The following is a 25,000-nucleotide window of genomic DNA, read 5'->3' on the forward strand; positions in this document are numbered from 1 at the left end:
TGCTGGGATGTTTCAGGATACCTCTGGTCTGTTCTCTCTGCTGGGATGTTTCAGGATACCACTGGTCTGTTCTCCCTGCTGGGATGTTTCAGGATACCTCTGGTCTGTTCTCCCTGCTGGGATGTTTCAGGATACCTCTGGTCTGTTCTCCCTGCTGGGATGTTTCAGGATACCTCTGGTCTGTTCTCTCTGCTGGGATGTTTCAAGATACCTCTGGTCTCTTCTCCCTGCTGGGATGTTTCAGGATACCTCTGGTCTGTTCTCCCTGCTGGGATGTTTCAGGATACCTCTGGTCTGTTCTCCTTGCTGGGATGTTTCAGGATACCTCTGGTCTGTTCTCTCTGCTGGGATGTTTCAGGATACGTCTGGTCTGTTCTCTCTGCTGGGATGTTTCAGGATACCTCTGGTCTGTTCTCCCTGCTGGGATGTTTCAGGATACCTCTGGTCTGTTCTCCCTGCTGGGATGTTTCAGGATACCTCTGGTCTGTTCTCCCTGCTGGGATGTTTCAGGATACCTCTGGTCTGTTCTCCCTGCTGGGATGTTTCAGGATACCTCTGGTCTGTTCTCCCTGCTGGGATATTTCAGGATCCCTCTGGTCTGTTCTCTCTGCTGGGATGTTTCAGGATACCTCTGGTCTGTTCTCTCTGCTGGGATGTTTCAGGATACCTCTGGTCTGTTCTCTCTGCTGGGATGTTTCAGGATACCTCTGGTCTGTTCTCTCTGCTGGGATGTTTCAGGATACCTCTGGTCTGTTCTCTCTGCTGGGATGTTTCAGGATACCTCTGGTCTGTTCTCTCTGCTGGGATATTTCAGGATTCCACTGGTCTGTTCTCCCTGCTGGGATGTTTCAGGATACCTCTGGTCTGTTCTCTCTGCTGGGATGTTTCAGGATACCTCTGGTCTTTTCTCTCTGCTGGGATGTTTCAGGATACCTCTGGTCTGTTCTTTCTGCTGGGATGTTTCAGGATACCTCTGGTCTGTTCTCCCTGCTGGGATGTTTCAGGATACCTCTGGTCTGTTCTCCCTGCTGGGATGTTTCAGGATACCTCTGGTCTGTTCTCCCTGCTGGGATGTTTCAGGATACCTCTGGTCTGTTCTCTCTTCTGGGATGTTTCAGGATACCACTGGTCTGTTCTCTCTGCTGGGATTTTTCAGGATACCTCTGGTCTGTTCTCTCTGCTGGGATGTTTCAGGATACCTCTGGTCTGTTCTCTCTGCTGGGATGTTTCAGGATACCTCTGGTCTGTTCTCTCTGCTGGGATATTTCAGGATTCCACTGGTCTGTTCTCCCTGCTGGGATGTTTCAGGATACCTCTGGTCTGTTCTCTCTGCTGGGATGTTTCAGGATACCTCTGGTCTGTTCTCTCTGCTGGGATGTTTCAGGATACCTCTGGTCTGTTCTTTCTGCTGGGATGTTTCAGGATACCTCTGGTCTGTTCTCCCTGCTGGGATGTTTCAGGATACCTCTGGTCTGTTCTCCCTGCTGGGATGTTTCAGGATACCTCTGGTCTGTTCTCTCTTCTGGGATGTTTCAGGATACCACTGGTCTGTTCTCCCTGCTGGGATGTTTCAGGATACCTCTGGTCTGTTCTCTCTGCTGGGATGTTTCAGGATACCTCTGGTCTGTTCTCCCTGCTGGGATGTTTCAGGATACCTCTGGTCTGTTCTCTCTGCTGGGATGTTTCAGGATACCTCTGGTCTGTTCTCCCTGCTGGGATGTTTCAGGATACCTCTGGTCTGTTCTCCCTGCTGGGATGTTTCAGGATACCAGACTGGAACTGGGAAGTCAGAACAAACCATGTCTCTTTCTTATCTCCCTAGAGTCTACTGACGCACCGGTGCGTCCATCTTAAAACCCACCAGGTTAAACTAGAGATATCTGTTGTTGCATGAGGTTGTGTCTCTCTATCCACCACATCTGTCAGGTTAAACTAGAGATATCTGTTGTTGCATGAGGTTGTATCTCTCTATCCACCACATCTGCCAGGTTAAACTAGAGATATCTGTTGTTGCATGAGGTTGTGTCTCTCTATCCACCACATCTGTCAGGTTAAACTAGAGAGATGTTTTTTCTGAGTGGGCTACATCTCAATCCACCCTTACCCTCACTGTTCTGTTTACGTTAGCCTTCCACGTCTGCGGTAGAAAGTGGCAGAGCTACAGCTTCTCATGTCATTATCTTCCCGAATGAAAACATCTTAAGCATCTGACCAGTTCTGCTGTACGACCACCACACGTGTCACAGGGATTCGTCTGAAGGTGAACAGCTGAAATATGTGGACACCTGCTGGTCTAACATTACAATCCCCAACCATGTCCATTTAATAGGGAGTTGGTCCCCACCCCTCCCTCACCCGTTGCTGCTACAACAGCCTCCACTCTTCTGGGAAGGCTTTCCACTAGATGTTGGAACATTGCTGCTATAACAGCCTCCACTCTTCTGGGAAGGCTTTCCACTAGATGTTGGAACATTGCTGCTATAACAGCCTCCAGTCTTCTGGGAAGGCTTTCCACTAGATGTTGGAACATTGCTGCTATAACAGCCTCCACTCTTCTGGGAAGGCTTTCCACTAGATGTTGGAACATTGCTGCTATAACAGCCTCCACTCTCCTGGGAAGGCTTTCCACTAGATGTTGGAACATTGCTGCTATAACAGCCTCCACTCTCCTGGGAAGGCTTTCCACTAGATGTTGGAACATTGCTGCTATAACAGCCTCCACTCTTCTGGGAAGGCTTTCCACTAGATGTTGGAACATTGCTGCTATAACAGCCTCCACTCTTCTGGGAAGGCTTTCCACTAGATGTTGGAACATTGCTGCTATAACAGCCTCCACTCTTCTGGGAAGGCTTTCCACTAGATGTTGGAACATTGCTGCTATAACAGCCTCCACTCTTCTGGGAAGGCTTTCCACTAGATGTAGGATCATTGCTGCTATTACAGCCTCCACTCTTCTGGGAAGGCTTTCCACTAGATGTTGGAACATTGCTGCAGGGACTTGCTTCCATTCACCTTTAGCAGGGCAGAAATTTGACAAACTTTCTTGTTGGGAAGGTGGCATCTTATGACGATGCCACGTTGAAAGTCACTGAGCTCTTCAGTAAGGCCATTCTACTGCCAATGTTTGTCTATGGAGATTGCATGGCTGGGTGCTGAATGTTATAGAAACATTGCTTTCGTCAAATAATCTTCCCTTTGCAGCAATTACAGCCTTGCAGACCTTTGGCATTCTAGTTGTCAATTTGTTGAGGTAATCTGAAGAGATTTCACCCCATGCTTCCTGAAACACCTCCCTCCCACAAGTTGGATTGGCTTGATGGGCACTTCTTACGGTCAAGCTGCTCCCACAACAGCTCAATAGGGTTGAGATCCGGTGACTGTGCTGGCCACTTCATTATAGACAGAATACCAGCTGACTGCTTCTTCCCTAAATAGTTCTTACATAGTTTGGAGCTGTGCTTTGGGTCATTGTCCTGTTGTAGGAGGAAATTGGCTCCAATTAAGGGCCGTCCACGGGGTTTGGCATGGCGTTGCAAAATGGAGTGATACACTTCCTTCTTCAAGATTCCTTTTACCCTGTACAAATCTCCCACATTACCACCACCAAAGCACCCCCAGACCATCACATTGCCTCCACCATGTTTGACAGATGGTTCACTCCTCCAGTATTTTTTCTGCATCTCATGAATGTTCTTCTTTGTGATCTGAACACCTCAAACTTAGATTTGTCTGTCCGTAACACTTTTCAACTCTGCCTAGAAGGCCAGCATCCCGGATACACCTCTTCACTGTTGATGTTGAGACTGGTGTTTTGCGGGTACAATTTAATGATGCTGCCAGTTAAATACTTGTGAGCCGTCAGTTTCTCAAACTAGACACTCTAATGTACTTGTCCTCTTGCTTAAGTTGTGCACCGGGGCCTCTCACTCCTCTTTCTATTCTGGTTAGAACCAGTTTGCGCTGTTCTGTGGAGGGAGTAGTACACAGCGTTGTACGAGATCTTCAGTTTCTTGGCAATTTATCACATGGAACAGTCTTCATTTCTCAGAACAAGAATAGACTGACGAGTTTCAGAAGAAAGGTTTTTGTTTCTGGCCATTTTGAGCCTGTAATCGAACCCACAAATGCTGATGCTCCAGATACTCAACTAGTCTAAAGAAGGCCAGTTGTATTGCTTCTTTAAACATAACAATAGTTTTCAGATGTACAAACATAATTGCAAAAGGGTTTTCTAATGATCAATTAGCCTTTTAAAATTATAAACTTGGATTAGCTAACACAACGTGCCATTGGAACACAGGAGTGATGGTTGCTGATTATGGGCCTCTGTACGCCTATGTAGATATTCCATAAAAAATCAGCCGTTTCCAGCTACAATAGTCATTTACAACATTAACAATGTCTACACTGTATTTCTGATCAATTTTATGTTATTTTATTGGACAAAAAATGTGCTTTTCTTTCAAAAACTGACCTCAAACTTTGAACAGTGGTGTAATTGTCATTGTGTGTTTGTCCCTGTGTCTTCCAGGTGCTGTACAGCGATGGTCAGAATGGTAGAGAGTTCATGACCTACCTGACACTCTCACCTGTACAGATGACTTTCCACGGCATCGGGAGCTCCATCGAAGCCAGCCACGACCAGGTAGGATAACTAACCAACTACACCTGGGGAGGGAGGAGGGAGGAGGGGAGGGAGGGATTAGGGGAATATGGCGTCTTGGTTGGGTTTTTGTGGCATCTTGGTTGGGTTTTGGTGGCGTCTTGGTTGGGTTTTGGTGGGGTCTTGGTTGGGTTTTGGTGGGGTCTTGGTTGGGTTTTGGTGGCGTCTTGGTTGGGTTTTGGTGGCGTCTTGGTTGGGTTTTGGTGGCGTCTTGGTTGGGTCTTGGTGGCGTCTTGGTTGGGTTTTGGTGGCGTCTTGGTTGGGTCTTGGTGGCGTCTTGGTGAGGTTTTGGTTGGATTTTGGTTCTACGTTGTGTTTGGGTTTTATTGTGGTAATGCTTTGGGGTTTTGTCTGTCTCACTGTCTCATTAACATTGACTGGCCCTTAGCTCCAAACCAGAGGGTTTTGTCTGTCTCACTGTCTCATTAACAGTGACTGGCCCTTGGCTCCAAACCAGAGGGTTTTGTCTGTCTCACTGTCTCATTAACAGTGACTGGCCCTTGGCTCCAAACCAAAGGGTTTTGTCTGTCTCACTGTCTCAACAGTGACTGGCCCTTGGCTCCGGACCAGAGGGTTTTGTCTGTCTCAGTTCGTCATTAATGACCTGAAGTCTGATACACACACAAGCCGACACACACACACACACTGATACACACACACACTGATACACAACACTGATACACACACACACACACACACACACACACACACACACTGATACACACACACACACACACTGATACACACACACACACACTGATACACACACACACACTGATACACACACACACACTGATACACACACACACACACACACACACACACGCTGATACACACACACACACTGATAGACACACAGGCCGACATACACACACACACTTTGTTTCTTTCTCTCTGTTTTTCCTTCCAAATAATGATCTCTGAATGTCAGGATGCCCTTATTTAGTGTGTGTGTGTCCAGCCAGCTCTCTATATTCGCGAAGTGTGTGGAACAGCCAGTCAGGTGGGGTTGTATTCAGGAGGTGTCTCTTTATCCTGCTCCTCCCAAGCAGAAAACCTGTTGCTTATGTTATCAAATCTAAACATAGGACATACTTTTTTCCCAGATCCTTGAAAGCCTCTCCTCTCCTTAATTAAGCCTTTCTGACTGACTTGGGGCTAATTCCTCTCCTCTCCTCTCCTCTCCTCTCCTCTCCTCTCCTCTCCTCTCTCTTCTCTTCTCTTCTCTTCTCTTCTCTTCTCTTCTCTTCTCTTCTCTTCTCTTCTCTTCTCTTCTCTTCTCTTCTCTTCTCTTCTCTTCTCTTCTCTTCTCTTCTCTTCTCCTCTCCTCTCCTCTCCTCTCCTCTCCTCTCCTCTCCTCTCCTCTCCTCTCCTCTCCTCTCCTCTCCTCTCCTCTCCACTCCTCTCCACTCCACTCCTCTCCACTCCACTCCACTCCACTCCTCTCCTCTCCTCTCCTCTCCTCTCCACTCCTCTCCTCATCTCTTCTCCTCTCCTTCCCTCTCCTCTCCATGATAATTCGCTATGGTGCTAATTTTGTTGCCATGCTGGTAATAGATGCCCAATGAGTTGTTTTTGTGTTTTAGTGCCCCCTTGTGTACTATGTCGGTAATACCATAAATCCTGGGATGGCGATATGAACGATATGTCGGTATGAAAATCTGGATGCCTCCCAAGCCTACAGTAAACCTCCAAAATAGTAATTCATAAACTTTTTTAAATTCTATATGTACTAGGAAGCGAAATATTTATTTCTTGGGTTTCAAGAAAGTGACAAATCAAAGTGCCAATGAAACAAATAACTAACTGAACTGATTGAAAGTTAAGGGGATATTGGTGAACAGATGCTGTGGTCAAGGCTATGTCGCCGCTAATGAAATCACTAGCGCTTACTCAGGTATTCTACTCAGGTAGTTCTTTTGAGTTTTAGTTTAGAAAAACGATCTCTCCGCAGAAGTGACAGCGACAGTAAATGTTTTTTTTTTTTTAAAACAGCTTGATTTGCCCGTAGAAACGTCAGGGAAACTGGCCTGAAGGGAGAAGTGTTTCAAATGCAGTAGTTCTGCGACATCTTTGATTGATTCGTTCTCCTTAATTCCCGGCCTCAACACGTTAAGGAAAGAGATTAATTGTATTTGCAGATAACAAACAAATGATCATCTTTAGCAGTTCTTTAGTGGTTCTTTAACAGTTCTTTAGCGGTTCTTTAACGGTTCTTTAGCAGTTCTTTAGCGGTTCTTTAGCAGTTCCTAATCTGACTGAGCATACAAGTATCTAAGTATCTGACTGAGCGATGGTAGGCAGAAGCAGGCGCGTAAACATTCATTCAAACAGCACTTTAGTGCGTTTTTGCCAGCAGCTCTTCGTTGTGCGTCAAGCATTGCGCTGTTTATGACTTCAAGCCTATAAACTCCCGAGATGAGGCTGGTGTAACCGAAGTGAAATGGCTAGCTAGTTAGCACACGCTAATAGCGTTTCAAACGTCACTCGCTCTGAGCCTTGGGGTGGTTGTTTCCCTTGCTCTGCATGGGTAACACTGCTTCGATGGTGGCTGTTGTCGTTGTGTTCCTGGTTCGAGCCCAGGGACGAGCAAGGAGAGGGAAAGAAGCTATACTGTTACACTGGCAATACTAAAGTGCCTATAAGAACATCCAATAGTCAAAGGTTAATGAAATACAAATGGTATAGAGAGAAATAGTCCTATAATTCCTATAATAACTACAACCTAAAACTTCTTACCTGGGAATATTGAAGACTCATGTTAAAATGAACCACCAGCTTTCATATGTTCTCATGTTCTGAACAAGGAACTTAAACGTTATCTTTCTTACATGGCACATATTGCACTTTTACTTTCTTCTCCAACACTTTGTTTTTGCATGATTTAAACCGAATTGAACGTGTTTCATTATTTATTTGTGGCTAAATAGATTTTATTGATGTATTATATTAAGTTAAAATAAAAGTTTAATTCAGTATTGTTGTCATTTTCATTATTACATATAAATGTATTTTAAAAATCTAAATATATTTATTTATTTATTTATTTTTAATTCGGCTGATTAATCGGTATGGGCTATGCACTTTCACTTTCTACAGGACCTATAGGATATATAGGACGGCTTTATGTTTCACAGTTGGTTGCTGATTAGTATGCTGTTGTTTGAATGCCCGTCTTTAATGACTGGCCAAGCCATTAGGTTGTTTTTGCCACCAGCCAACAGTCTATATGACAGCCTTGTGACACCGTGTAGAGCGTCGCGAAATGCTCGGTTTAACCACCAAATAGGCCTAACAATAAACATGTATTAAATTAGCTAAAGCAAAGCTATACACCCTGGAACTACAGAAAGCCTATAATCGATTCGATAGGCAGCTACATAGACAAGTCACAACTTCAGCTCCATGGACAACGATCGGGACTTTGTGATTGGCTGCCTGACTGAAAGATATTTTTGTACAGGACATTTTTTTGGGGGGGGGGGGGTGAACTCCAACCTTGGGTCGAGCGAGAACAAACTGTGTTACGCCGGTGACAGCTACACTACACAGCTAGCTAGCCTAGCGATGCTGCCAGGACGGCTGTTGTTGCCAAGAGCAGTGGGCCGTGACCAACTGTTAGGACAGAGGCTTCTCTCCAGGGTTTGTCCTCTGGTCACCCACGAAAACCCCGGGACCCGACCCTCAAAGAAAACACCCCAACAATGAGAGGACAATAAGGGGACCCCGTCGTCCCCACGTCCCCTGCAAAGCAACATTTAACATACACAGCGTGTGTTTGCGTGTGTTTGGTAAACGACGTCACAGTAAAGGAGGTTTAACATGACAATGCATGCTGGGAAAGTGACATCAAGGCAACGTGACATCAAGCGGGATGTTTTGCGTCACTATGCTGTTTGAAGCCTACGAGAGGAGAGAGGAGAAGAGAGGGATTAGGGTTATCACTGTTCGCAGTGCTATTGAAACAAGCACACACACACACACCATCTATGTCCGTGTTACACCTCTGAACAACACACACACACACACACACACACACACACACACACTATAAGAAACATTCATGTGTTGAAAATCCCAAATTGTTTGCTTAGTCAACTTCACACATCTCTGACACACACACACTTACCCCACCAGACATGCCATCAAGGGTCTTTTCATAGTCCCCAAATCCAGAACAAATTCAAGAAAGTGTACAACATTATATATATTTATTATATTTATTATTATGATTATTGTATGGAATTTCCTTCCATCTCATGTTGCTCAAATGAACAGCAAACCTGGTTTAAAAAAAAAAAAAACAATACCTCAGGTTGAATTTTTAGCAAAGTTATACAACTTAAAAACTGAAATCTGTCAGGTTGGATGGGGAGCGTTGCTGCACAGCTATTTTCAGGTCTCTCCAAAGATGTTTGATCGGGTTCAAGTTCGGACTCTGGCTGGGCCACTCAAGACATTCAGAGACTTGTCCCGAAGCCGCTCCTGCGTTGTCTTGGCTGTGTGCTTAGGGTCGTTGTCCTGATGGAAGGTGAACCTTCGCCCCAGTCTGAGATCCTGAGCGCTCTGGAGCAGGTTTTCATTAAGATCTCTCTGTACTTTGCTCCGTTCATCTTTGCCTCGATCCTGACTAGTCTCCCAGTCCCTGATGCTGAAAAACATCCCCACAGCATGATGCTGCCACCACCATGCTTCACCGTAGGGATGGTGCCAGGTTTCCTCCAGACGTGACGCTTGGCATTCAGGCCAAAGAGTTCCATCTTGGTTTCATCAGACCAGAGAATCTTGTTTCTCATGGTCTGAGAGTCCTTTAGGTGCCATTTGGCAAATGCTAAGTGGGCTGTCATGAGCCTTTTACGGCCTTGTCTGTCCACTCTACCATAAAGTCCTGATTGATGGAGTGCTGCAGAGATGGTTGTCCTTCTGGAAGGTTCTCCCATCTCCACAGAGGAAACTCTAGAGCTCTGTCAGAGTGACTATTGGATTCTTGGTCACCTCCCTGACCAAGGCCCTTCTCCCCCGATTGCTCAGTTTAGCCAGGCGGCCAGCTCTAGGAAGAGCCTTGGTGGTTCCAAACTTCTTCCATTTAAGAATGATGGAGGCCACTGATGGGGACTTTCAATGCTGCATTTTTTTGGTACCTTTTCCCAGATCTGTGCCTCGCACGTCCTCTCTCTGGAGCTGTACGGACAATTCCTTCGACCTCATGGCTTGGTTTTTTCTCTGACATGCACTGTCAACTGTGTGACCTTGTATAGACAGGTGTGTGCCTTTACAAATCATGTCCAATCAGTTTAATTTACCACAGGTGAACTCCAATCAAGTTGTAGAGACATATCTAACGATGATCGATGGAAACAGGATGCACCTGAGCTCAATTTAGAGTCTCATAGCAAAGGGTCTGAATACTTATGTAAATAAGGTATTTTTGTTTTTATTACATTTGCAATAAAATCAAAACCTATTTTACTTTCATTATGGGGTATTGTGATGTCATTATGGGGTATTGTGATGTCATTATGGGGTATTGTGATGTCATGGGGTATTGTGATGTCATGGGGTACTATGATGTCATGGGGTATTGTGATGTCATGGGGTATTATGATGTCATGGGGTATTGTGATGTCATGGGGTATTGTGATGTCATGGGGTATTGTGATGTCATGGGGTATTGTGATGTCATGGGGTATTATGATGTCATGGGGTATTATGATGTAGTGGGGTATGTTGATGTCATGGGGTATTATGATGTCATGGGGTATTGTGATGTCATGGGGTATTGTGATGTCATGGGGTATTATGATGTCATAGGATATATGTGCAAATTGATGAGGGAAAATAATTATTAAATCTATCTAATCTAAGGCTGTAACGTAACATAATGTGGAAAAAGGGAAGGGGTCTGAATCATTTCCGAAAGGAGTGTATTTTAGGAAAACGTGTTATATTTAAAGAGTGAACAATTCAACAGCTAGGTTTGGCTTTGGCATGTAAAGGGTTCTGAATACTTTCTGAATGCACTGTATATGCTTGTTACACTCCTGAACAACACACACACCATTTACCAAAAATATAAACGCAACATGCAACAATTTAAAAGACGTTACTGAGTTATGGTTCATAGAAGGAGATCAGTCAGTTGAAATCAATTCAATTTATTGATAAGAGAGATAGAGGGGAAAGAGAGAGAGAGGGGAAAGAGAGAGAGAGGGAACGAGAGAGAGAGGGGGAGAGAGAAAGAAAGGAGGGAGGGGAAGGGAGGAGGAAGGAGAGAGGAAAGAGGGAGAGGGAAGGAAGGAGGAAGGAGGGAGAAGGGGAAAGAGAGAGAGGGAAGGACGAGAGAGGGAAGGAGAGAGAGGGGAACGAGAGAGAGAGAGGGAGAGGGAGGGAGGGGCGGGAGGGGAAGGAGAGAGAGAGAGAGAGAGGGGAAGAGAGAGAGGGGAAAGAGAGAGAGAGGGAAGGAAGAAAGGGGAACGAGAGAGAGAGAGAGGGGAAAGAGAGAGAGAGGAGAAAGAGAGAGAGAGGGGAAAGAGAGAGAGAGAGGGGAAAGAGCAATAATGAGATCTTGTCTGTGTAATTAGACAGAGCTGTAAATGTGGTGAGTGGGAATGAATGAATGGTACATCTCTAAGTTGGGACTGATAACTGTTTCCTGGAGCTTGATCAAACACAGAGACACACACACACAGACAGACACACTTTCTCATACATAGAGTTATATCAGGGCACCACCCATAGGGGATTTCCTGCTGCTCATGATGAGTGAAATGAAGGGTTCTGTTCCATGATGTGGTTGGGATGGTAGCGAGAGAGAGAGAGCTGGGTGCCACCTCTGGCCATCTCTCTAGTCTGTGCCATCTGCCAACACATGTCAGCCAGCCCAGGGACAAGGGCCACAGATGTACTGACGTCTCCAACGTTATATACTGAAGCAGTTCTTTACCAATATTATTTTCCTATAGAACTAGAATGGAAGAGGAAGCTTAGGGAGGGAGGGAGGGAGGGAGAGAGAGAGAGAGAGAGAGAGAGAGGGGGAGGGAGGGAGGGAGAGAGAGAGAGAGAGAGAGAGAGAGAGGGGGAGGGAGGGAGGGAGGGAGAGAGAGAGAGAGAGAGAGGGGGGGAGGGAGGGAGAGAGAGAGAGAGAGAGAGGGGGAGGGAAGGGAGAGAGAGAGAGAGAGGAGGAGAGAGAGGGGGAGGGAGAGAGAGAGGGAGGGAGGGAGGGAGGGAGGAGAGAGAGAGAGAGAGAGAGAGGGGGAGGGAGGGAGGGAGAGAGAGAGAGAGAGAGAGGGGAGGGAGAGAGAGAGAGAGAGGAGAGAGAGGGGGAGGGAGAGAGAGAGAGAGAGAAGAGGGAGAGGGGAGGAGGGAGAGAGGGAGGGAGGGAGGGAGAGAGAGAGAGAGGGAGAGGGGAGGAGAGAGGGAGGGAGGGAGGGAGAGAGAGAGAGAAGAGGGAGAGGGGAGGGAGGGAGAGAGGGGGAGGGAGAGAGGGAGAGAGAGAGAGAGAGGGAGGGAGAGAGAGAGAGGGAGGGAGGGAGCGAGAGGGAGAGAGGGAGAGGGGGAGGGAGAGAGAGAGAAGGGAGAGGGGAGGAGAGAGAGGGGGAGGGAGAGAGAGGGGGGAGGGATGGAGAGAGAGAAGAGGGAGAGGGGGAGGGAGAGAGAGAGGGGGAGGGAGGGAGGGAGAGAGAGAGAGAGAAAGGGAGAGGGAGAAGGAGGGAGGAGAGAGAGGGGGAGGGAGAGAGGGAGAAGGAGAGAGAGGGAGAGGGGAGGAGAGAGGGGGAGGGAGGGGGAGGGAGGAGGAGAGGGAGAGAGATGGGGTCTTATCCCATCTTACACACACAGACATCAACACACACATACAATACTGACACCACACACCACAGACACATACACACAGACACCACATACACACAGACACGCACAGACAGTGCTATCGGGGAGGGACAGGATGATATGTTAGCTGTTTTTCCATTAATCACCTGATTTCCTGTCTGCTTGGTAAAGTGGATTCTGGGACACTTGTTTGGCAGAGTGGATTCTGGGACACTTGTTTGGCAGAGTGGATTCTGGGACACTTGTTTGGCAGAGTGGATTCTGGGACACTTGTTAGGCAGAGTGGATTCTAAGACACTTGTTAGGCTGAGTGGATTCTGGGACACTTGTTAGGCAGAGTGGATTCTGGGACACTTGTTAGGCTGAGTGGACTCTGTCTCTGCAGAGCTGAAGTAACAGAAATGTCAGCATCGGGCAGCACTAGCCTATCAGAGCCCTCGGCCCACAGCAGTAGCCTATCAGAGCCCTCTGTCCGTTGAGCTGTGTGTGAGGTGTCGCTCCAGGAACATGGGCCGAGGAAAATCGAAGGCGACAAGGTGACTGTTGTCTGCCGCCCGCAGGACTGTGTGTGTGTGTGCGTGTGTGTGTGCGTGTGTGTGTGTGTTTGTCTTTGTGCAGTGCTCAGCTGTGTCACGCTGGTCCCACGGGGCATCGTCTTCACATCTGTCAGGAGGGCTATTAACACATGATGCTCACCAAAACTACACAGAACATAAATATTAAACACAACGTGTAAAGTGTTTGGACCCATGTTTTCATGAGCTAAAATAAAAGATACCCCCAGAAATGTTCCACATGCACAAAAAGCTTATTTCTCTAAAAATGGTGTGCACAAATGTGTTGACTAACATCCCTGTTAGTGAGCATTTCTCCTTTGCCAAAATAATCCATCCACCTGACAGTATGTGGCATATCAATAAACTGATTAGACAGCATGTGATCATTACACAGGTGCACCTTGTGCTGTGGACAAGCCTGCAACCTTTACCTTATCACAAGTCTCTCTCTCCATCTCCCTCTCTCTTTCTCTCTCTACCCCCGTCTCTCTCTCCCTCTCCCCCCATCACACCCCCATCCCTCCCTCCTTCCTGCCTCCTTCCTGCCCCTTCCTCCCTCGTTCCTCCCTCCTTCCCTGCCTCCTTCCCTCCCTCCTTCCCTCCCTCCTTCCCTGCCTCCTTCCCTCCCTCCTTCCCTCCCTCCTTCCTGCCTCCATCCCTCCCTCCTTCCCTGCCTGCCCATCCCTCCCTCCTTCCCTGCCTCCATCCCTCCCTCCTTCCCTGCCTCCATCCCTCCCTCCTTCCCTCCCTCCTTCCTTTCCTCCCTCCTTCCTTTCCTCCCTCCTTCCCTGTCCTCCATCCCTCCCTCCATCCCTCCCTCCCTCCTTCCTGCCTCCTTCCTCCCTCCCTCCTTCCTCCCTCCTTCCCTCCCTCCTTCCCTGCCTCCATCCCTCCCTCCTTCCCTGCCTCCTTCCCTGCCTCCTTCCCTCCTCCCTCCTTCCCTGCCTCCTTCCCTCCCTCCCTCCTTCCCTCCCTCCTTCCCTTCCTCCCTCCATCCCTCCCTCCTTCCCTGCCTCCCTCCCTCCCTCCCTCCTTCCCTCCCTCCCTCCTTCCCTCCCTCCTTCCCTTCCTCCCTCCATCCCTCCCTCCTTCCCTGCCTCCTTCCTTGCCTCCTTCCCTCCCTCCTTCCTTCCCTCCCTCCCTCCTTCCTGCCTCCTTCCATCCCTCCATCCCTCCCTCCTTCCCTGCCTCCATCCCTCCCTCCTTCCCTGCCTCCATCCCTCCCTCCTTCCTTCCCTCCTTCCCTGCCTCCATCCCTCCCTCCTTCCCTCCCTCCTTCCTTGCCTCCTTCCCTCCCTCCTTCCTTTCCTCCCTCCTTCCCTGCCTCCATCCCTCCATCCCTCCCTCCTTCCCTGCCTCCTTCCCTCCCTCCCTCCTTCCCTCCCTCCTTCCCTACCTCCATCCCTCCCTCCTTTCCTGCCTCCTTCCCTGCCTCCTTCCCTCCCTCCCTCCTTCCCTGCCTCCCTCCCTCCTTCCCTCCCTCCTTCCCTTCCTCCCTCCATCCCTCCCTCCATCCCTCCCTCCTTCCCTGCCTCCTTCCCTCCCTCCTTCCCTGCCTCCTTCCCTCCCTTCTTCCTTCCTCCCTCCTTCCCTGCCTCCATCCCTCCCTCTATCCCTCCCTCCTTCCCTCCCTCCCTCCTCCCTCCTTCCCTGCCTCCATCCCTCCCTCCTTCCCTGCCTCCTTCCCTGCCTCCTTCCCTCCCTCCCTCCTTCCCTTCCTCCCTCCATCCCTCCCTCCTTCCCTCCCTCCCTCCTTCCCTGCCTCCTTCCCTTCCTCCCTCCTTCCTTCCCTCCCTCCTTCCCTCCCTCCCTCCTTCCTTTCCTCCCTCCTTCCCTGCCTCCATCCCTCCTTCCATCCCTCCCTCCTTCCCTGCCTCCTTCCCTGCCTCCTTCCCTCCCTCCCTCCTTCCCTGCCTCCTTCCCTCCCTCCCTCCTTCCCTCCCTCCTTCCCTTCCTCCCTCCATCCCTCCCTCCTTCCCTGCCTCCCTCCCTCCCTCCCTCCATCCCTCCCGCCGCTCCCAACTAAAACAGCATTTGGTTATTTGGTTAGGTTCACACACTCTCTCTGTCTCTCTCTCTCTCTCTCTCTCTCACACACACACACACACACACACACACACACACTTTCACACCATTAAGTTACACAAGGCTTCCCCACAGAACCAAAACATCTTGCAGTTCCGCCACAATTAATTGGCCGTCTGACCTTGCCCCTGGTGAGCGCTCGTTTGCTGCCAGAGAGAAGAGGGGAGGGGGGGGGGGGGGGGGGAGAACCAATTTCCACGTCACACAATACATTCCTTGCTCTCCTGACGGCTAGAGCCCTTTCATATTGACAGACAGGGTGGGGTGAGATGGATTGTGGGCCGTTGGAGGGAGACACCTGTTGAGAGACTGGCAGGCAGGAGTGGGGGGGGGGGTGGGGGGGGGGCTGTTGGTCAGTGGTATGTATGGCAGGGGCTGATTCATGGAGCACTGGTGGGGTCATCTTTAGAGGAACCTCTTATAGTGCCTTGGGGGGGACGGTGGGGTACGGGGGAGGTTTTGTGAAGCGTAGAGTCCTTTCTGTTTTTAAGTATCTGCGAGGCAGCACGTTCCCCTCAGGGGCTCTACTGAGGCCCTAGGGGGCCCACACAACCTTACCCAATCAGCTGTTGGGGACTGTCTGGCTTGTCTGGCAGTTGGTTCGTCTTTCTGTTCTGTTGATCTGTCTGTCGGTTGGTTGGAAAGGTCTTTCTGTTCTGTTGATCTGTCTCTCTGTCTGTCTCTGTCTGTCTTTGTGTCGCTGAGAGTGTCTTTGTGTCGCTGAGAGTTGTGTAACCTAACTAACCCCTCTCCCCCCAAACATTTTCTTATATAATATATGTTTTTTAATTCATTACGGTATTGAAAATCATACCATCTGTATTTGACAATACCCCGGTATACGGTATGTAACCGGCCAAGACTAGTGGTTGAACAATGACAATTAAAGCATTCATCAAATGTGGTTCTGAGATCAATCCTTTGCAGTGTAGTACAGATTATTCAATGGGTTGATGGTTGATGTAGGCCGAGCATTAGTGGTTGAGAGACCTTCTCTCCCATGCCTTCTACAAATGGGTGTGATGTTTTTAAAACCACTTTACATTTCCAAGTACATCACGAGGTGAGAGACCTTAGTCGGAAAGAATTTGTTTTGCTTCCGTTTCTCAACTAGCCTTCACTACAAACAACCATCTCAGAGCCCCCTAACACAACTACCTTCACCGATCAGCCTCCCTTCACCTCCCTACACCTATCAGCCTCCCTTCACCTCCCTTCACCTATCAGCCTCCCTTCACCTCCCTTCACCTATCAGCCTCCCTTCACCTCCCTTCACCTATCATCCTCCCTTCACCTATCAGCCTCCCTCACCTCCCTTCACCTATCAGCCTCCCTTCACCTATCATCCTCCCTTCACCTATCAGCCTCCCTTCACCTATCAGCCTCCCTTCACCTCCCTTCACCTATCAGCCTCCCTTCACCTATCATCCTCCCTTCACCTATCAGCCTCCCTTCACCTCCCTTCACCTATCAGCCTCCCTTCACCTATCAGCCTCCCTTCACCTATCAGCCTCCCTTCACCTCCCTTCACCTATCAGCCTCCCTTCACCTATCAGCCTCCCTTCACCTCCCTTCACCCATCAGCCTCCCTTCACCGATCATCCTCCCTTCACCGATCAGCCTCCCTTCACCTATCAGCCTCCCTTCACCGATCAGTCTCCCTTCACCTATCAGCCTCCCTTCACCTATCATCCTCCCTTCACCTATCATCCTCCCTTCACCTATCAGCCTCCCTTCACCGATCAGCCTCCCTTCACCTATCAGCCTCCCTTCACCTATCAGCCTCCCTTCACCTATCAGCCTCCCTTCACCTATCAGCCTCCCTTCACCTCCCTTCACCTATCAGCCTCACTTCACCTATCAGCCTCCCTTCACCTATCAGCCTCCCTTCACCTATCAGCCTCCCTTCACCTCCCTTCACCAATCTGCCTCCCTTCACCTATCAGCCTCCCTTCACCTATCAGCCTTCCCTCACCTTTCAGCCTCCCTTCACCTATCAGCCTTCCTTCACCTTTCAGCCTCCCTTCACCTATCAGCCTCCCTTTACCTCCCTTCACCTATCAGCCTCCCTTTACCTCCCTTCACCTATCAGCCTCCCTTCACCAATCTGCCTCCCTTCACCTATCAGCCTCCCTTCACCTTTCAGCCTCCCTTCACCAATCTGCCTCCCTTCACCCCTCAGTCTCCCAGCACCCATCAGTCTCCCAGCACACCTCACCCCCACACCCATTTCTGGAGTGTCCTCTTGAAGGGAGAGGAGCAGATAGTAGGAGAAGATTAGTGAGAGACGTGTCTTTTAAGTGTTAGCTTGACATGGGGTTAAACACACACACAGACCGACCAGAGCACAAGCCAGTATCCCTTCTCAGTCTTTGTCAGCCCGACACATTAGCAAATAGTCACATCCCACCACCGGAGAAAGAAACGATGTAGTTACTCTGTTTGTTCCCCACAAAAATCTAACTATAAAACGTCTCCTGATTTGCAGGCCTTAAGCGTTTAGTGCAGTTACCTAATAGCCCACATAAACCCATCAGTTCTGCCTTAATGCTCTGTGACAAAGACCTGGATTTGTGTCATGTTTCATATGAGGTCTATGACTTCCAGGTTTGGTCCCAAATGGCAGCCAATTCCCTTTATAGTACACTGATTTGGACTAGGGCCAACTGGGGAATAGGGTGCCAGGTCCCATTGGGTCCTGCTCTAAAGTAGTGCACTATAAAGGGAATAGGGTGCCAGGTCCCATTGGGTCCTGCTCTAAAGTAGTGCACTATAAAGGGAATAGGGTGCCAGGTCCCATTGGGTCCTGCTCTAAAGTAGTGCACTATAAAGGGAATAGGGTGCCAGGTCCCATTGGGTCCTGCTCTAAAGTAGTGCACTATAAAGGGAGTAGGGTGTCAGGTCCCATTTGGTCCTGCTCTAAAGTAGTGCACTATAAAGGGAGTAGGGTGCCAGGTCCCATTTGGTCCTGCTCTAAAGTAGTGCACTATAAAGGGAATAGGGTGCCAGGTCCCATTGGGTCCTGCTCAAAAGTAGTGCACTATAAAGGGAATAGGGTGCCAGGTCCCATTGGGTCCTGCTCTAAAGTAGTGCACTATAAAGGGAATAGGGTGGCATTTGGGACACATCCACAGTCTGAAATTTGTTGTTGTTGTTGTCTGAAGTGTTTTAAACAGACCTCCGTTCCTCGGTGAATTCACGCGTATTGAGCTCTGCCTCATGTCACGCTCTCTCCTAGTCGGCTGTCAGGACCCAGGCAGGAAGTGACTGTTTCTATGGGAGCCATATGCGAATGTACAGGTAACTGCCAGAATAAAGGAAACACTTACATTAAAATGTGGGATAGAGATCTCAGTGACTCCCATAATGCTAAGGGTCACGTATTTTTTTTTTAAATGCTGTGGCCAGAAGAAGAGATCTCAGTGACTCACCAACCCAAACAAAAAGTTCGGGAGCGGCATCTGAGACAGCGTTTTCCATCAACAAAAACACCAAATTATGGGATGAATGGTCCCTCCAATAGAGTTGTTTGGTGCATTGAAGCTGTTCTGGCTGGAGGCCCAACGTCCTATTAAGATCCTTTTATGATGGAGTTTCCTTTATTTTGGCAGTAGTGGTTTTCCACATTGCTCCATGTTAATCTTCAGAGGAGCAGTAACGCAATTGAAATCTACAGATTTATTATTTACCTTTATTTAACTAGGCAAGTCAGTTGAGAACAAATTCTTATTTTCAATGACAGCCTAGGAACAGTGGGTTAACTGCCTGTTCAGGGGCAGAACAACAGATTTGTACCTTGTCAGCTCGGGGGATTTGAACTTGCAACCTTCCGGTTACAAGTCCAACGCTCTAAAAGCTACAGATGTCAGGGACACTGTAGTCTAGTGGTTCCCCTAGTGAAAGCTACAGATGTCAGGGACACTGTAGTCTATTGGTTCCCCTAGTGAAAGCTACAGACTGGAGGGACGCTAGACTAGTGGTTCTCCTAGTGAAAGCTACAGACTGGAGGGACACTGTAGTCTAGTGGTTCTCCTCGTGAAAGCTACAGACTGGAGGGACACTAGACTAGTGGTTCTCCTAGTGAAAGCTACAGATGTCAGGGACACTGTAGTCTAGTGGTTCTCCTAGTGAAAGCTACAGATGTCAAGGACACTGTAGTCTAGTGGTTCTCCAGTGAAAGCTACAGATGTCAGGGACACTGTAGTCTAGTGGTTCTCCTAGTGAAAGCTACAGACTGGAGGGACACTGTAGTCTAGTGGTTCTCCTAGTGAAAGCTACAGACTGGAGGGACACTGTAGTCTAGTGGTTCCCCTAGTGAAAGCTACAGATGTCAGGGACACTGTAGACTAGTGGTTCTCCTCGTGAAAGCTACAGACTGGAGGGACACTAGACTAGTGGTTCTCCTAGTGAAAGCTACAGATGTCAGGGACACTGTAGTCTAGTGGTTCTCCTAGTGAAAGCTACAGACTGGAGGGACACTGTAGTCTAGTGGTTCCCCTAGTGAAAGCTACAGATGTCAGGACACTGTAGGCTAGTGGTTCTCCTAGTGAAAGCTACAGATGTCAGGACACTGTAGTCTAGTGGTTCTCCTAGTGAAAGCTACAGATGTCAGGACACTGTAGTCTAGTGGTTCTCCTAGTGAAAGCTACAGACTGGAGGGACACTGTAGACTCGTGGTTCTCCTAGTGAAAGCTACAGATCTCAGGGACACTGTAGACTCGTGGTTCTCCTAGTGAAAGCTACAGACTGGAGGGACACTGTAGTCTAGTGGTTCCCCTAGTGAAAGCTACAGATGTCAGGGACACTGTAGTCTAGTGGTTCTCCTCGTGAAAGCTACAGATGTCAGGGACACTGTAGTCTAGTGGTTCTCCTAGTGAAAGCTACAGATGTCAGGGAGACTGTAGACTAGTGGTTCTCCTAGTGAAAGCTACAGATGTCAGGGACACTGTAGTCTAGTGGTTCTCCTAGTGAAAGCTACAGATGTCAGGGACACTGTAGACTAGTGGTTCTCCTAGTGAAAGCTACAGATCTCAGGGACACTGTAGTCTAGTGGTTCCCCTAGTGAAAGCTACAGATGTCAGGGAGACTGTAGACTCGTGGTTCTCCTGAAGTTTTACAGTGTTGTTGTAGCCCTGAATGACCTCACCTGATTCACCCAGTCAAGGGCTTGATGATTAGTTGACAAATCAAATGTTATTGGTCACATACACATATTTAGCAGATGTTTTGTGCGGGTGTAGTGATATGCTTGTGTTTCTAGCTCCAACAGTGCAGTAATATCTAACAATTTGCAACAATACACACACATCTAAAAGTGAAAGAATGGAATTTTAGAAATATATAAATATTAGATCGAACAACGTCGGAGTGGCATTGACTAAAATACAGTAGAATATAATACAGTCAATACATATGAGATGGGTAAAGCAGTATGTAAACATTATTAAAGTGGCCAGTGATTCCATGTCTATGTATATGGGGCAGCAGACTATAAGGGGCAGAGTTGAGTAACCGGGTGGAAGCTGGCTAGTGATGGCTGTTTAACAGTCTGATGGCCTTGCGATAGAAGCTGTTTTTCAGTCTCTCGGTCCCAGCTTTGATGCACCTGTACTGAACTCGCCTTCTGGATGATAGCGGGGTGAACAGGCAGTGGCTCGGGTGGTTGTTGTCTTTGATGATCTTTTTGGCCTTCCTGTGACATCGGGTGGTGTAGGTGTCCTGGAGGGCAGGCAATGAGCCCCCGGTGATGCGTTGACCTCGCCACCCTCTGGAGAGCCCTGTGGTTGCGGGCGGTGCAGTTGCCGTACCAGGCGGTGCTACAGCCCGACAGGATGCTCTCGATCTGTAAAGGTTTGTGAGGGTCTTAGGGGAGGGTCTTGTTGCTCCTTTTCCACCACACCGTCTGTCTGGGTGGACCATTTCAGATTGTCAGTGATGTGTACTCCGAGGAACTTGACGTTTTTTTCACTGTTGCTTCCTACCTTCACCACCTGGGGGCGTTCTGTCAGGAAGTCCAGGACCCAGTTGTACAGGGCGGGTGCAGACCCAGAGCCTCAAGCTTAATGATGAGCTTGGAGGGTACTATGGTGTTGAAGGCTGTGCTGTAGTCAATGAATAGCATTCTTACATAGGTATTCCTCTTGTCCAGTTGGGATAGGGCAGTGTGCAGTGTAATGGTGATTGCATCACCTATGGACCTATTGGGGCGGTAAGCAAATTGGAGTGGGTCTAGGGTGTCAGGTGAGGTGGAGGTGATGTGGTCCTTGACTAGTCTCTCAAAGCACTTCATGATGACGGAAGTGAGTGCTACGGGGCGATAGTCATTTAGTTCAGTTACCTTAGCTTTCTTGGGTACAGGAACAATGGTGGACATCTTGAAGCATGTGGGGACAGCGGATTGGGATAGGGAGAGATTGAATATGTCCGTAAACACTCCAGCCAGCTGGTCTGCACATGCTCTGAGGACACGGCTGGGGATGCAGTCTGCGCCGGAATCCTGGCAAGGGTTAACACATTTAAATGTCGTACTCACGTCGGCCACGGAGAAGGAGAGCCCACAGTCCTTGGGAGCGGGTATTGTCATTAACAGCCCAGTGCCATAGAGGAGGCGTTAGCTTCATTAACAGCTCAGTGCCATAGAGGAGGCGTTAGCTTCATTAACAGCCCAGTGCCATAGAGGAGGCGTTAGCTTCATTAACAGCCCAGTGTCATAGAGGAGGCGTTAGCTTCATTAACAGCTCAGTGCCATAGAGGAGGCATTAGCTTCATTAACAGCTCAGTGTCATAGAGGAGGCGTTAGCTTCATTAACAGCTCAGTGTCATAGAGGAGGCGTTAGCTTCATTAACAGCTCAGTGTCATAGAGGAGGCGTTAGCTTCATTAACAGCTCAGTGTCATAGAGGAGGCGTTAGCTTCATTAACAGCCCAGTGTCATAGAGGAGGCGTTAGCTTCATTAACAGCTCAGTGCCATAGAGGAGGCATTAGCTTCATTAACAGCTCAGTGTCATAGAGGAGGCGTTAGCTTCATTAACAGCTCAGTGTCATAGAGGAGGCGTTAGCTTCATTAACAGCTCAGTGTCATAGAGGAGGCATTAGCTTCATTAACAGCTCAGTGTCATAGAGGAGGCGTTAGCTTCATTAACAGCTCAGTGTCATAGAGGAGGCGTTAGCTTCATTAACAGCTCAGTGCCATAGAGGAGGCGTTAGCTTCATTAACAGCTCAGTGTCATAGAGGAGGCGTTAGCTTCATTAACAGCCCTGTGCCATAGAGGAGGCGTTAGCTTCATTAACAGCTCAGTGCCATAGAGGGGGCGTTAGCTTCATTAACAGCCCTGTGCCATAGAGGAGGCATTAGCTTCATTAACAGCTCAGTGTCATAGAGGAGGCGTTAGCTTCATTAACAGCTCAGTGTCATAGAGGAGGCGTTAGCTTCATTAACAGCTCAGTGCCATAGAGGAGGCGTTAGCTTCATTAACAGCTCAGTGTCATAGAGGAGGCGTTAGCTTCATTAACAGCCCTGTGCCATAGAGGAGGCGTTAGCTTCATTAACAGCTCAGTGCCATAGAGGAGGCGTTAGCTTCATTAACAGCCCAGTGCCATAGAGGAGGCATTAGCTTCATTAACAGCTCAGTGCCATAGAGGAGGCATTAGCTTCATTAACAGCTCAGTGTCATAGAGGAGGCATTAGCTTCATTAACAGCTCAGTGTCATAGAGGAGGCGTTAGCTTCATTAACAGCTCAGTGTCATAGAGGAGGCGTTAGCTTCATTAACAGCTCAGTGCCATAGAGGAGGCGTTAGCTTCATTAACAGCCCTGTGCCATAGAGGAGGCGTTAGCTTCATTAACAGCTCAGTGTCATAGAGGAGGCGTTAGCTTCATTAACAGCTCAGTGTCATAGAGGAGGCGTTAGCTTCATTAACAGCCCTGTGCCATAGAGGAGGCGTTAGCTTCATTAACAGCTCAGTGTCATAGAGGAGGCGTTAGCTTCATTAACAGCTCAGTGTCATAGAGGAGGCGTTAGCTTCATTAACAGCTCAGTGTCATAGAGGAGGCGTTAGCTTCATTAACAGCCCTGTGCCATAGAGGAGGCGTTAGCTTCATTAACAGCTCAGTGCCATAGAGGAGGCGTTAGCTTCATTAACAGCCCTGTGCCATAGAGGAGGCGTTAGCTTCATTAACAGCCCTGTGCCATAGAGGAAAGAAAGCTTGCAGTGGAAACACGTTCTCTGGCGTGATGAGCTGTAGGGTTAGGGTTAGGCATACAGTTAGCAGTGTGGTTAGGGTTAGGCATACAGTTAGCAGTGTGGTTAGGGTTAGGCATACAGTTAGCAGTGAGGTTAGAGTTAGGCATACAGTTAGCAGTGTGGTTAGGGTTAAGCATACAGTTTGCAGTGTGGTTAGGGTTAGGCATATAGTTTGCAGTGTGGTTAGGGTTAGGCATACAGTTAGCAGTGTGGTTAGGGTTAGGCATACAGTTAGCAGTGTGGTTAGGGTTAGGCATACAGTTAGCAGTGTGGTTAGGGTTAGGCATACAGTTAGCAGTGTGGTTAGGGTTAGGCATACAGTTAGCAGTGTGGTTAGGGTTAGGCATACAGTTAGCAGTGTGGTTAGGGTTAGGCATACAGTTAGCAGTGTGGTTAGGGTTAGGCATACAGTTAGCAGTGTGGTTAGGGTTAGGCATACAGTTAGCAGTGTGGTTAGGGTTAGGCATACAGTTAGCAGTGTGGTTAAGGTTAGGCATACAGTTAGCAGAGTGGTTAGGGTTAGGCATACAGTTAGCAGTGTGGTTAGGGTTAGGCATACAGTTAGCAGTGTGGTTAGGGTTAGGCATACAGTTTGCAGTGTGGTTAAGGTTAGGGTTAGGCATACAGTTTGCAGTGTGGTTAGGGTTAGGGTTAGGCATACAGTTTGCAGTGTGGTTAAGGTTAGGGTTAGGCATACACTTAGCAGTGTGGTTAAGGTTAGGCATATAGTTAGCAGTGTGGTTACGGTTAGGGTTAGGCATACAGTTAGCAGTGTGGTTAGGGTTAGGCATACAGTTTGCAGTGTGGTTAGGGTTAGGCATACAGTTAGCAGTGAGGTTAGGGTTAGGCATACAGTTAGCAGTGTGGTTAGGGTTAGGGTTAGGCATATAGTTAGCAGTGTGGTTAAGGTTAGGCATACAGTTTGCAGTGTGATTAAGGATAGGGTTAGGCATACAGTTAGCAGTGTGGTTAGGGTTAGGCATACAGTTAGCAGTGTGGTTAAGGTTAGGCATACAGTTAGCAGTGAGGTTAGGGTTAGGGTTAGGCATACAGTTTGCAGTGTGGTTAAGGTTAGGCATACAGTTTGCAGTGTGGTTAGGGTTAGGCATACAGTTAGCAGTGTGGTTAGGGTTAGGCATACAGTTAGCAGTGTGGTTAGGGTTAGGCATACAGTTAGCAGTGAGGTTAGAGTTAGGCATACAGTTAGCAGTGTGGTTAGGGTTAGGCATACAGTTTGCAGTGTGGTTAGGGTTAGGCATATAGTTTGCAGTGTGGTTAGGGTTAGGCATACAGTTAGCAGTGTGGTTAGGGTTAGGCATACAGTTAGCAGTGTGGTTAGGGTTAGGCATACAGTTAGCAGTGTGGTTAGGGTTAGGCATACAGTTAGCAGTGTGGTTAGGGTTAGGCATACAGTTAGCAGTGTGGTTAAGGTTAGGCATACAGTTAGCAGTGAGGTTAGGGTTAGGGTTAGGCATACAGTTTGCAGTGTGGTTAAGGTTAGGGTTAGGCATATAGTTAGCAGTGTGGTTAGGGTTAGGCATACAGTTTGCAGTGTGGTTAGGGTTAGGCATACAGTTAGCAGTGTGGTTAAGGTTAGGCATACAGTTAGCAGTGTGGTTAGGGTT

General features: G+C 48.4%; 1 protein-coding gene across 1 annotated transcript in view; it reads left to right on the plus strand.

Moving 5' to 3' along the window:
- Window positions 1–25,000, plus strand: part of stau2 (staufen double-stranded RNA binding protein 2) — a 269,116-nt gene that overhangs the window by 171,912 nt on the left and 72,204 nt on the right. The window contains exon 14 of the mRNA XM_036934670.2: window positions 4,532–4,645. Coding sequence (XP_036790565.1) covers window positions 4,532–4,645 — 114 coding nt within the window. The remainder of the gene's footprint in view (window positions 1–4,531; window positions 4,646–25,000) is intronic.

Source organism: Oncorhynchus mykiss, chromosome 11 (genome assembly GCF_057628025.1).
Source record: "Oncorhynchus mykiss isolate SJ-2025 chromosome 11, ASM5762802v1, whole genome shotgun sequence".
Taxonomy (NCBI): domain Eukaryota; kingdom Metazoa; phylum Chordata; class Actinopteri; order Salmoniformes; family Salmonidae; genus Oncorhynchus; species Oncorhynchus mykiss.